The sequence below is a fragment of the Gymnoscopelus microlampas genome (assembly GCF_963454915.1).
Source record: "Gymnoscopelus microlampas genome assembly, chromosome: 13".
Lineage (NCBI taxonomy): Eukaryota > Metazoa > Chordata > Actinopteri > Myctophiformes > Myctophidae > Gymnoscopelus > Gymnoscopelus microlampas.
The window spans coordinates 25,078,687-25,091,186 of NC_139950.1; the positions used below are offsets into that span (position 1 = coordinate 25,078,687).

The following is a 12,500-nucleotide window of genomic DNA, read 5'->3' on the forward strand; positions in this document are numbered from 1 at the left end:
ATTCTCAAAGCAAATAACGATCTTTGACTGTGGTCATACTTTACAACTCTACCTCTGCCTCTCTCTCTCTCTCTCTCTCTCTGTGTCTCTCTGTCTCTCTCTCTGGTCTGGTATGACATCACTACTTGGCGTTGGTGGGGTGGCCTCCCTTTAAGTTGTAGCTGTTTTGTATTTTCATCTGCTAGTGGTTGGAGCCAAATGGAGGCGGCCGTGGTTCGCATGCCTCACAAAGCTGGGAACTAACACAGCATGTTTGGTTACTGTAGGTCTGGCCAGTACTGTGCATGCGTGCGTGCATGCATTGCGTGCGTGTGTGCATGTGTGTTTATTTTTGTTTAAAATTTTCCGTCGAGCTTCAATAATCGTGATTATGTATGATTGTTGTAGGGGCTTACAGTACGTGCTTGGGCTGAGAATCGCCACTGTGTGTGTGTGTGTGTGTGTGTGTGTGTGAGGGAATAGATTAATTTAAGGTGTGTGGACTCTCTAATGTCTGCTCTCCTGTCTGTCTGTCTGTCTGTCTGTCTGTCTGTCTGTCTGTCTGTATGTTTATCTCCTTCTGAATGTCTATCTGCCTGTCTATTATCATTTCTGTACCTGTCTGGTTGTATTTTTTATCTATCCATCTAAAATAAACAACACAAATCAGCATGAGCTTTGACTTGTATAGAACAGGCTTCACAGCCCCACCAACATGTTAATCTATTTCTTGTCTGTCCGTCTCTCTTGTTGATCCCAAAAGACGTCCTGGAACAGAGACCATGATGACACGGCGTCCACGCGCTCTGGAGGGACACCCGGGCCGTCCAGTGGGGGACACACATCACACAGTGGGGACAACAGCAGTGAACAGGGTAAGGGACAACTATTTTCAAGTTGGCACAACTAGTTGTGTATTGCTCTGGAGTAGTGTAAAGGGACAGTCTCACAGACTGATATATTGCTCTGGAACTGGACAAGGGATAGTCCAAGAACCCTAGTTGCTATATGGAACAATCGTAAGGGACCGTCTCACACGGGCAGTAGCAGAAATAGATAATGAACCTGAGGCTATAAGTCTGGGCTTGTACCCCATTTTTAAAAAAGTTATTGGTTTGTGGTGGTGACAAACGTTGGAGAGGAGCAACGAAGCCACTTGTGCAATGAATTGTTTAAACTCTATTGACCGATCTGAACAGATTTAATAGGCTTCGTCTTGTTGTGCGGAGATTCAATGGGCATGTGCAGAGTGCTGTACAACACTTTGGTTATGCGCTGGTATTCATTGTGAGTATTAGTATTGCTTTTAGTACAACCATTCAGTTCCCTTTAACCTCAGCTTAGAAAGGTGCTGATATATATAAGCGCTCCTGGACTCCAAATTCCCTCCCTTAAGCACACTGCTCTGCCTGGGCTGTTTGTGTGTGTACGTATTAGTGTCGGTGAGCATACATGTTTCATGCGTGTGTGTGTGTGTGTGTGTGTGTGTGTGTGTGTGCGCGGTGGCGTGCGTTGCAAACAAACTGTAGGCAAAAAAGCAACTTCATATATTATTGAAGGCGATGTCAAGGCGAGCAGTTTGCTGGGTTGCCAGTGGCAGGAGGCAGAGTGTGGCCCAGAGCAGGACCCACTGCACTGCCTTCCTCTCCACTGAACACACATGACCCGCCATGCTCCCTCTCTCTCTCTCTCTCTCTCTCTCTCTCTCTCTCTCTCTCTCTCTCTGTCTGTCTTTATCTGTCTGTCTGTCTGTTTGTCTTTCTCTCTCTCCGCTCTCCCACTCTCTCACCATCTCATTCTCTCTATCTCTTCTCTCTCTTTTTCTCTGGCTTTCTCTCTCACTCTCTCTCTCTGTCTTTTTAGTCAAGTTCTCTCTCTTTGTCGAACTGTAACACGTACGCACACACGCGCACGCGCACGTACGCACACACACACACACACACACACACACACACACACACACACACACACACACACACACACACACACACACACACACACACACACACACACACACACACACACACACACACATACTCTCTCTCTCGTGTACACAATCAGACATAAACCTTCTGGCTTTCTTTCTTTCCTTTATTCTTGTCTTCCATCATCAGGAACACTCTCCTCTCTTCCTCAGCTATTCTCATTCCGCCTCCTTCAGTCTCTCCCTTTAACATTTGTACGCCCACATCCAGACATCTTTCTTTTTGTTTCTCTCTTTCTCTCGCTGTCTTTCTCTTTCCAACTTATTATCTCTCTCTCTCTCTCTCTCTCACCCTCTCTCTCCCCCTCCCTCCCACTCACCCGCCCTTTATCTCGAGAAGATATTATATGGGGGTTGGGGCAGATAGCAGGTGAGAGATAAGCCAAAAGAGTGAAGTAGAGATAGACGGATAGAAGGATGAAAGGAGGATAGAGAGTCTCCAGTGAGAGATGGAAGAGCAGACGAGCGGATGAAGAGACAGAGAAAAAGAGGAAAAAATGACACAGACGAACAGAGGAACGACACACAAGACAAAGCTTTATGTGTGTGCCTGTGTGTGTGCCTGTGTGTGTATGTGTGTGTGTGTGTGTGTGTGTGTGTGTGTGTGTGTGTGTGTGTGTGTGTGTGTGTGTGTGTGTGTGTGTGTGTGTGTGTGTGTGTGTGTTGTTTGTGCGCGTGTGTGCACCTCTGATGACTAATGGTCCAGGGCAGCCAGGCGCGATCTGATTGGCTGCTCTAATGAGCGCGCTCTGTGCAGAGTTTGGGTTCCTGCCTCGCTGACCTTTGCCCTCTATTGACCAAAAACGACACTTCATTTTTCACATCCCACCAATTATAGGCCCTTCTCTTAATGCTGGGCCCCGCCCCCCCCCCTACTCTTCTTCTCTTCATATCTCTCCGTTTTGCCCTCTGCACCCTACCCCCAGCTCTCCCCAGCTATTGTAGGATGGTTTGTTTGTTGTTGAAGTTCATTAGAGGATACAATGCATGGTAGAGTGTGTGTGTGTGTGTGTGTGTGTGTGTGTGTGTGTGTGTGTGTGTATGTGTGTGTGTGTGTGTGTGTGTGTGTGTGTGTGTGTGTGTGTGTGTGTGTGTGTGTGTGTGTGTGTGTGTGTGTGTGTTTTCCAGCATGATGCATCACTTGGCTGAGATCTCCCCAAGTGTAATAATGACTTCCGCACAAGTATGTCGTAGGATGATCACATGATCTGTGTGCGTACGTACGGAGGAGTTTATCGGAAGCCAGTGAGGATGATGCCATGTTGGATTCGTTTCAGGTTCACGTGTGTTAGTAGTCGGCGAAATCCGGAGTGTTCGTTTTTAACTCTTTTGCGAGTTAAACGAAAACTCTGGATTTCAGCGGTGCGGCTCTGGCAAAATCTGTGTCAGTCATTTGGTAATCCCAGTAAGCTGGTTATTTATCTTCCACACCCCACTCACTCTCTTCCTCGCTGTCGCTCTCTCTCTCTCTCTCGTTTTCTCTTGTCTTCCCCTCCACTCCTCCCGCCCCCTTTTCCTCTCTCTCTCTCTCTTCCTCTTTCATCTTCCCATCTGCCCTGTCTTCTCCCTATCGTCTCCCTCCTACTCTCTCCTCTGTCCTCGCCACTTTCTGTCTCCTCCCAAACGATGTCTCCTCCCCCGTCTGTCTGTCTTTCCCTCTACTTGTACCCCTCTCTCTCTCTCTCTCTCTCTCTCTCTCTTGTGCCAGACCTCCTACACTTTCTGTAAAACACAAGCCTTGTTTTTTTCCTCACTTTCGCTCCTTCATTTCCTTTTTCCGGCCGTCTCTACTGTCTTTGTCTTTCTCTTATGTTCTCTCTCTCTCTCTCTCTCTCTCTCTCTCTCTCTCTCTCTCTCTCTCTCTCTCTCTCTCTCTCTCTCTCTCTCTCTCTCTCTCTCTACTACTTGCTTTCACCACTAATATCCAGGCTGGTTTTGCTCCCCCTCTCCGCCTGCCTGCACAGCTAATAACCAACCAGCTAGCATCTCTCTCTTCTCTCCCTCTGTCCATCTATCCATCAATCCTCTCCCGATCCCTTGTTCTGTCTTTCTTTCTTCCTCTTAGACATCCATCCATCAATCTTCCCTCACTCTATCCACCCCCCCCTCTCTCTCTCTCTCTGCTATATCTCTCTCCCTCTCCACTTCCTCAACTGCTTGTCTCCATTTCATCCACTCTGTATTATATCCCTCCTCTCTCCCTCCATCCTCCTCCTTCTCATTCCCTCCATCCTTGCTCTCCAGTGGAGCGAAACAGGAGAGAAGGAGAGAGAGAGAGGGGGGGGGGGGGTAGAGTGAAAGAAGATTGATGGATGGATGGATGTCTATGAGGGAGAAAGAGAGACAGAACAAGGGATGGGGATGGAGGAGGAGGGAGGGATAACACACAGGGCTTAAGCTGGTTTTATACTCCATCGTGTAAGGGTGCTGAAAATAGGCAATCTACAAGCTCACAATGTGTCGCAATGCGACACGTTGTGAGCTTGTAGATCGGCTGTTTTTGTCGATCAGGATTTATGCCTCTGTAACGACACCCAGGTCTCCACCCCTCCCTGCTCAGATGTGACAAACATGTCCTCTCTTTGTCTATGTCTCTTTCTCTCTCTCTCTACCTCTCTATCTCTCTCTCTCTGACCGTATATAAATTTGCACCCTTTTGGAGTTACAGATGGATAAATGAACACTGAAGATTTGACTATGTACACGCAGTAAAATACACAGTGACCCCTATGACCCTTACAAGTCGAGTTAAATGAACACCCAGAATTTTTCTGTGCGCCGTCAGACTTGTACTTTTAAAGCAACCGCCTGTCTTTACTGCAAACCGGCTGGTTTGAATGTCGTTGATTAGAATGTGAGCGTCAAGCGAAAAAATTATGTTTTGTTTCGGTGAAGGCGGTAACAGCGTTCATATGGTTCTAGGTTAGGTTTTCTTTTTTTTGGCGTAGGTTGGCTTCAACCGCACTTTCCATGTTTTCTACGGGTTAAATTCCAGTGCCGATAAGAAAAAAAAAAGGGAGGATCACATTTGCTTCGCACATGTCATTAAAATTGGCCCTGGGTGTCTCCTCTCTCCCTCAAAAACAGACAAAGAAGAAAGCTTCTTCTTTCCCTTCTCTCTGTCTCTCTTAACTCTCGCACTCTTTTCTCCCATGACGCTCCAATTGTAAACATGGAGCTGTGTGTTCAACGGTTAATTAGCCTCCCTCTATTAGCTGGGCTGTTTGCTAGCTAGTTCCTACCAACTAGCCCCCCTTTTGCTTTAATACCCACAAGTCAGTTCAGTTCTGAAGAGCTGCTGTTGTGTCTTGGATCCTTGCGTCTCTGTGAACAATTATGCCAGAAGGGCAGAAGCAAAGCTATAAGCTAACAGATCGTGTAGCGTGCTACACGCTTTATGTGTGTGGGGTTGGGGTGGTCCGGGGTGGGGTCCCTCATGGACATCACCACAGTCCCCCCCCCCCCCCCCCCCCCTTCCCTCCCCACCAGTATAAAGTGCTTCTCTTCTCTTGGCCTGTGTGAATTTATAAGGACACCCCTTGGCCTCTTGGAGGAGAAACAGAACAATATTCAGGCTCTGAATCAGGCAGTTACAGTGATACGACTATGAGCAGGGGGAGGAGTGTTTTTCACTGTGTTTTTGAAAGCTACAGCCCCCCCCCCCCCCCTCCCCACCCCCGCCTCGCCTGTCTGAAGTGTCCTGGGAGCGAGGCGATGACTGGCGATATTAGATATGTATCGCCAATTACCCTGACTGTTTTCGAAAGAGTAAAGTGTGCGGCGGGGGCCAAGGCAAACAGTACCCCGTTAGGCTCACTCTACGCTGTTATTGTCTGCATACATTTCTAGTGTCTGAGTGGTAGCTTGAGAATTTGGGCTCTCTGTGAGATATCTGAGAGCTTTACCCCTGGTGACTCTGCTCTCTGGTGAAGCTCTCTTGATATGTTGATATGAATTTCAGATGTTTTCAAACACAATGATCAGCATTAAAGTGTGTCACTGGTGATGCAGTTTGTTGGATGTATGAATATTTGAATTGACTGTGATTGGAATAATGGAAAAAATCACACCCTGTGTGAAGGTAGCGGCGCCTTTGATACATTTTGTCATCGATGTCATCGATATGTGTTTATAATGCGTTTATAGCCATGTGTCACGTGAAGCTTGACCAATCACTTTGTTGACGGGTCTGACCAATCAGAACGTTGACGGGTCTGACCAATCAGAACGTTGACGGGTCTGACCAATCAGAACGTTGACGGGTCTGACCAATCAGAACGTTGACGGTGAACACGGACAAAGTCAGGTATAGAGCAGGATTTTAGCGCCGCTAAAAAGAGTGAGCGAATATAATATTTGGCTCTAGGTGTAATCCTAAAATAAATCATAGGAAAGTGAATTGAATATCATGGAACTTACTTTACACCTAGGGCCCTGCTGTGACCTCACTCATCACTGTAGGTTGGGACTCGGTCACATAGCGTTGCAGTCCAGGACTAGGGTTGCCGGGGCAATAGGTCTATTTTGACCTATTTTCCAATGTCGCATCACAAATTTAAAGCTATTCACATGTTCCTACGGATGTCTGTAGTAAAAACAGACATGATATTCTGAAAATGATATTCCGCTGTGAGACAACTGTTTAAATTGGGTATTTTGACAGCCTGTGCCGGATTTACGCGGAAGTTCACTCCCGATCCGCAGCAGTGTCCAGGCAGCGAAGAAGAGCGCGCTTCCGTGTTTTTGAATTGGAGATTCGGCACAGGCTGTCAAAATACCCCACTTAAACAGTTGTCTCACAGTGGAATATCATTCTACCACCGTGTTTTTACTACAGACCGCCGTAGGAACATGTGAATACCTTTAACTTTGCTATACGATGCTGGGAAATACGTCAAAAAATACACCTTTTCACCCGGCAACCCCAGTCCTGGATGGCCAACACTATGTGCTAGATTCTGCTCTCTGCAGCTTCACCACAACTACAGGATCTCCTAATGTTGTCCATCCTTCCATCCATCCTTCCAACCAACCAATAATCCATACATCCATACATCCATTACATGCGTACATCCATCCATACATTACATACATACATACACCCACCCTTCTGTTTGACCTCACGCCCCTCCCTCCCGACAAGGTCAGAGCAACGGAGGGGAGCTGTCTTCTGAGTTCTGATTGGCGAGTCTTACAGGCGCTGGGCGGGCAAACACGGACACGGAAGCGATGCCAGGCAATCAGCAGCCAGGCCCCAGCTCGGCCAATCATTCAGTTTCACGTGGCCCCCTTCAAAGTCACCCATTAATTGGTCCGATTGCCCAGTAGACTGGAAGGGAGAGCTGTGTGTGTGTGTGTGTGTGTGTGTGTGTGTGTGTGTGTGTGTGTGTGTGTGTGTGTGTGTGTGTGTGTGTGTGTGTGTGTGTGTTTGTGCTTCCCCCAACCCCTGACTAGCCCCAGCAAAGCAACAGCTTTGCTCTCTTTGACTGCACAATTTGTTGTCATTCACCATTGTTCCTCAGTCTGCCTGCTCTCAACACGTTTCTGTAGCATCAAAAAGCATATACCGTACTTAAATCACACTTACAATCACTTTGTAATATTTTTTGCACAGGCAAAATACTGACCTGCACATTATACTTGATTCTTATAATATACAGTAACATCTGTTTGTGTTCATTTTGCTTTCAAAGTGTAAAAATCTATTCATGTGAATCTTGGGATCCGCATGGCAATGACTTCTTTTTAGTCATCTATGACGTTTGACTCCAAATTTGGCAAAGGTTTCAGCCCGAACCAAGCTCCATTGGCTTACATTATGAAATGAAAGTTACATATTTCAAAAAATATAAAACACATGTGATAAAATATGCCTACTGGCAGTGTGCACAAGAATCTTGGCACGGAAGGGTCCGGCAGTTTGCGAGATTAGCTCTGGTGAACAACAAATAACAAACAAGTAAATAAACACACGCATGCACACTCACAGCAAATGCAAATTGACGGCACAAGACACAGTAAGACAGATAGCAACATCTTTTTGACAGCTCACTTCAAGACTTAATGCAAATTTACAGCAAATGCAAATACGTCATGATAATGTAAACAGAGTTTTTTTTTTCTCGAGAATTGCTCTAGTCTAGATGTTGTCTAGACATTATCAAAGAGATTTCTTTCATCATAATAGTCCATAATTGTCTTGCTGGTGTCCACCATGCCCAGTAATAGTTTTAAACTGGAGCCGCGGTGGGTAGATGAAAGGTGTGTGGCTTGCTTGATTAGTCTGGGCGCTTGTATTACTGGAGGTGTGTTTTAAGTATCACACAGACACAAACAGCCTCCCCACTTCTCACTTTGATTTCCACAGAGAGAGAGAGAGAGAGTGGAGAGAAAGGAGAGAGAGTGAGAGAGGAGAAGAGAAGCCTAATTTCTACTTTGTTGTGCGTCTGTGTCGGATGCCGGAAATAGCTCACAATTCGTCACGATGTGAGCTTGTAGATCAGCTATTTCCGGCGAGAGTAGTGCAGGCTCTCTGAATGTGAGAGAGAGAGAGAGAGAGAGAGAGAGAGAGAGAGAGAGAGAGAGAGAGAGAGAGAGAGAGAGAGAGAGAGAGAGAGAGAGAGAGAGAGAGAGAGAGAGAGAGAGAGAGAGAGAGAGAGAGAGAGAGAGAGAGAGAGAGAGAGAGAGAGAGAGAGAGAGAGAGAGAGAGAGAGAGAGAGAGAGAGAGAGAGAGGGAAAGCGGGGTTATCCATGGTGAGATGTGGTAAGTGCTGTTGAGTGTTGTTGTGGAGTCTATTGAGGCGTAATACACTATGGCCAAACAGCAGTATCTTCTCTGCCGGTTCAGAGGTGAAACACAGGTCCATTTTTTAACACTCTCAGGGTTAAATTAACGCTCAGGATTTTGCTGTGCAGCAACAGCCAGGCCAGCCGCTATCCAGAGAGAAACACAGCTCACTCTGTGTCTCAAAGGGGGTTCAAGTGTGTCTCTCTTCTGTTTGTTTGCATGTCTTTGTTGTGTAGCTCAGCCTGCCAAAGATCCACTCCTACAATTTGTTACAGTGCGTGCGTGCACAGCCAAATCCTCAGTGCTAATTTAACTCCTTGAGTGTAAAGCATTACCCAGATGGAACTGTAAGGGTCCACACTGAAGATCCTCACTCTGGACTTTACTGTGAGTGTGTGTGCGTGCGTGCGTGTGTATGTGCGTGTGTTTGTGCGTGCGTGTGTGGCCGGGACGAGCAAAGCCCACAATTTCCTTAACCACTTAACCACAACCCTATATACTTCGTTTACCGGAATCCCCCAGGGTTCTATACTAGGCCTCCCTCCTTTTTTTCCCACTACACCAAACATCGGGTTCATGAGGTTAAAATGTTTGTTACTGCGTACATGTGTGCTGCAAGCCAGCAGAATATCGCTATTTCACAAGAGCTAACTTTTCTTTGGAAATCAATATACTGAAGTCGAAAGGCTAATTGTCTCTGGAAGCGCTGCACAGGCCTAAGAAATCCCACAACTGTGGCGTTGCCAGTAGCAGTGTTTATCCAGGGCTTCTCTCAGATGCGGCTAGAATTATGGCATCTCAAACAACATTATCTCTTGGTTACCTGGGAAAAAAGAGATGCTTCCACTCGAGCAGCCAATCGCGACCTTTCTGTACGTGTCCAGGAGTGTTTTATGACCCCGGTCCTATCGGCGGAGAATGACACGTTAGCCAACATGTTGTCACTTGCCTCCCAGAGAACGATGGCCCCTCAATGACTTTATTGCCTAGGCACAGATAAGCCAGCATGAGTTTGTCCCCTCTTGAGAAAGGGGAAATTGTATCAGGTTCCCACAGCGAGAGAACCCGTTTGCTATTAGGATTAAGGGTCGGTGTCATCCGGCCACTCGGGTCATGTGGAGAAAGAAAAAGTAAAGACCTCTAGCAAACAAACCCCTCCCCAATCCACCTAACGCGACACAACCCAACCCCACCCCACCCCACCTCACTCAATTGTCTCTTCTCTTCTCTTCTCTTCTCTTCTCTTCTCTTCTCTTCTCTTCTCTTCTCTTCTCTTCTCTTCTCTTCTCTTCTCTTCTCTTCTCTTCTCTTCTCTTCCGCCCTCCTTCCTTTTTCACATGAAGTTCTCTTCTGCTTTTTCTCCCAATCAACTTCCTTTAACTAGCTGTTTATGAGCTTTATGGAGCATCTAATCTGTGAGAAGATAACACTCATAAAGCTATCTGTGTGATAAGATGTCAGACAGTGTTTGCCTATCACTGTTTGTCTTTGGGATTTATGCTGTGTGTGTGTGTGTGTGTGTGTGTGTGTGTGTGTGTGTGTGTGTGTGTGTGTGTGTGTGTGTGTGTGTGTGTGTGTGTGTGTGTGTGTGTGTGTGTGTGTGTGTGTGTGTGTGTGTGTGTGTGTGTGTGTGTGTGTGTTGTGTGGGCATGTGCACGCTTGGTGTTGTCCTACGTTTGTACACAATCTCCTCTGTCTATCATTCTATTTCTTCCTCTCTCTTTGTCTGTCCATCTCTCTATCTCTCTCTCTCTCTCTCTCTCTCTCTCTCTCTCTCTCTCTCTCTCTCTCTCTTTCTCTCTCTCTCTCACTCTCTCACTCACTCTCTCTCCTAAGCTCTTTTCCAACTTTCCAACATAAACTCTTTTCTTGTCCCTCTCCTTTTATTTCTCTTTCTTTTGTTCTCTCACTTTATCTTCACCCCCCCTCCCTCTCTCATTTGTTCTTCTCCTATATCCATTCTTCATTCAAAGTTGCATTGTGTTTGCAGAAGGGTGAAACTGTGTTTTGGGGCTGTCTTTCTCACTTCGTTTCTCTCTCTTGCTTTGGTTTTACATGTGGGCATGTTTGCATGACCGAACAAATGCAAAGTCTAGCCGGGGCCATTTATGATATGCTATGCTACAGCTGCATGGGCTCAATTTACATGAAATACATGTTGATCTGTGACGTGCATACACATGAAAATCTTTCCACCAGTCTCTCTTCTCTTCTCAATTCTCAATTCTCAATTCTCAATTCTCCTCTCTTCTGCTTACTTCCTTACTCCTCTTTTCTGCCTTTGCTTTCAGACTTTTCTCAACATGCTCAATAAAATCTAGAACTTATATCAAAATGTCCCCTATGGCAAACTTCCTAATATCACGTTAATGTTCAGAGGAGGCTCCGAGTTCAAACCTGTTTCCTTCTCAATGTGTCTTTCTTGTAGTACTGTTTTTTTTTTTTCATTCCCTCCATAAATACATTTTGCGTTTCTTGCCATGATTGAAGAGAAACTAAGCAGCGCTAGCCAGCACGTTGGCTGTCGCTCCAAAGGGAGGGAGGGGTAGGGCCGTCGTTCGTTTGGAAAACGGAGGTTCTACTTCATTTGCTCCGACGAGGGAGTGCAAAGTGGGAGGGAATGTATCTTTAGCTCCCATGCTGTAATTGTGGCGCGCTAATGATGTAGACACATTCTCGCTGGCTGTTTACGGAAGCCCTCTTCTTTAATTTGCGACTGGTGCGAATGCCAAATGCCTATGCCTAATTACTGGTGTTTGCTAAAAGATGCTATTTGCATGCACTTTTTTCCTTGTAGAATTTGCTTGTGTGTCAAGAGGAGGATGGTTAGATGGTCGTCAGTGGTAGATTATGACAAGAAGAGTTTCCGTGTGTAAACATGATTAAAGATTTACTTGTAACGTAATGTAAATTCTGTCAGTATTTTCTGTTCAATATGGCAGAGGGTTGAGAGGTGATGTATATGTGGAGGAAATTAATTAGCTATCTAAGCTATTTTCACCGAATCTTTGCCTATGTTCACCTGTTAAGACATGCCCAGAATAGGCATGCTATAGGGTTCAGGCGGTTGTTGTGAATACATTTGTGTTTAAACTCTTGAAGTTTTTTTATAATATACCTCCACAAACGCAAAATGGAGCAAAGACATCTGTCTCCCACCTTGAATCTTCAATAAACGTGGCAGGGTTGCAACCATCTCTTCTCCTCCTGTGATGGGAGGTTAGTTGGCCTGTGTGTTTGCCGCAGCATCACAGTCTAAAACAGGACAAGATACCAATGTTGTCACCGCGCTACCCTCCCAACCTCCAAATTGCCAGGAAAAACACAGTCAGACTCACTCACAAACACACAGGCGTGCGCACGTACGTACACACGCACACACACACGCACACGCACACACAAACACACACAAACACACACAAACACACACACAGAATCCCCTGGAGCCTAATCGTGGTCAGTGAAGGTTCATAGGGAATCTGACAGTGAAATCAGAGAGACTCATCACTGACGTGTCACAACGCATTGCATCTGGCCCACAAAAAGACCCAAGACTCTATCTCTGTCTCTCTTTTACTCCTCCCTGTATCCACATCTCCTCTCTGCCTTTTTCCTACTCTCTGACTTAGTTTTCTCCTCTCCTCTCTTCTTCCTGCCCCTTCCCTTCTCTGAGCCCAGGACCCTGGAGACCTTACATCAGATAGATGTTAACTTTGTCAGGGAAAAACCCCTGATAGTAGAGGGTAGAGA

At 46.2% G+C, this 12,500-nt stretch overlaps 1 protein-coding gene across 1 annotated transcript in view; it reads left to right on the forward strand.

Moving 5' to 3' along the window:
• The window catches only part of meis1b (Meis homeobox 1 b), a 94,424-nt gene that overhangs the window by 17,961 nt on the left and 63,963 nt on the right, over nucleotides 1-12,500 (forward strand). The window contains exon 7 of the mRNA XM_084077109.1: nucleotides 743-854. Coding sequence (XP_083933235.1) covers nucleotides 743-854 — 112 coding nt within the window. The remainder of the gene's footprint in view (nucleotides 1-742; nucleotides 855-12,500) is intronic.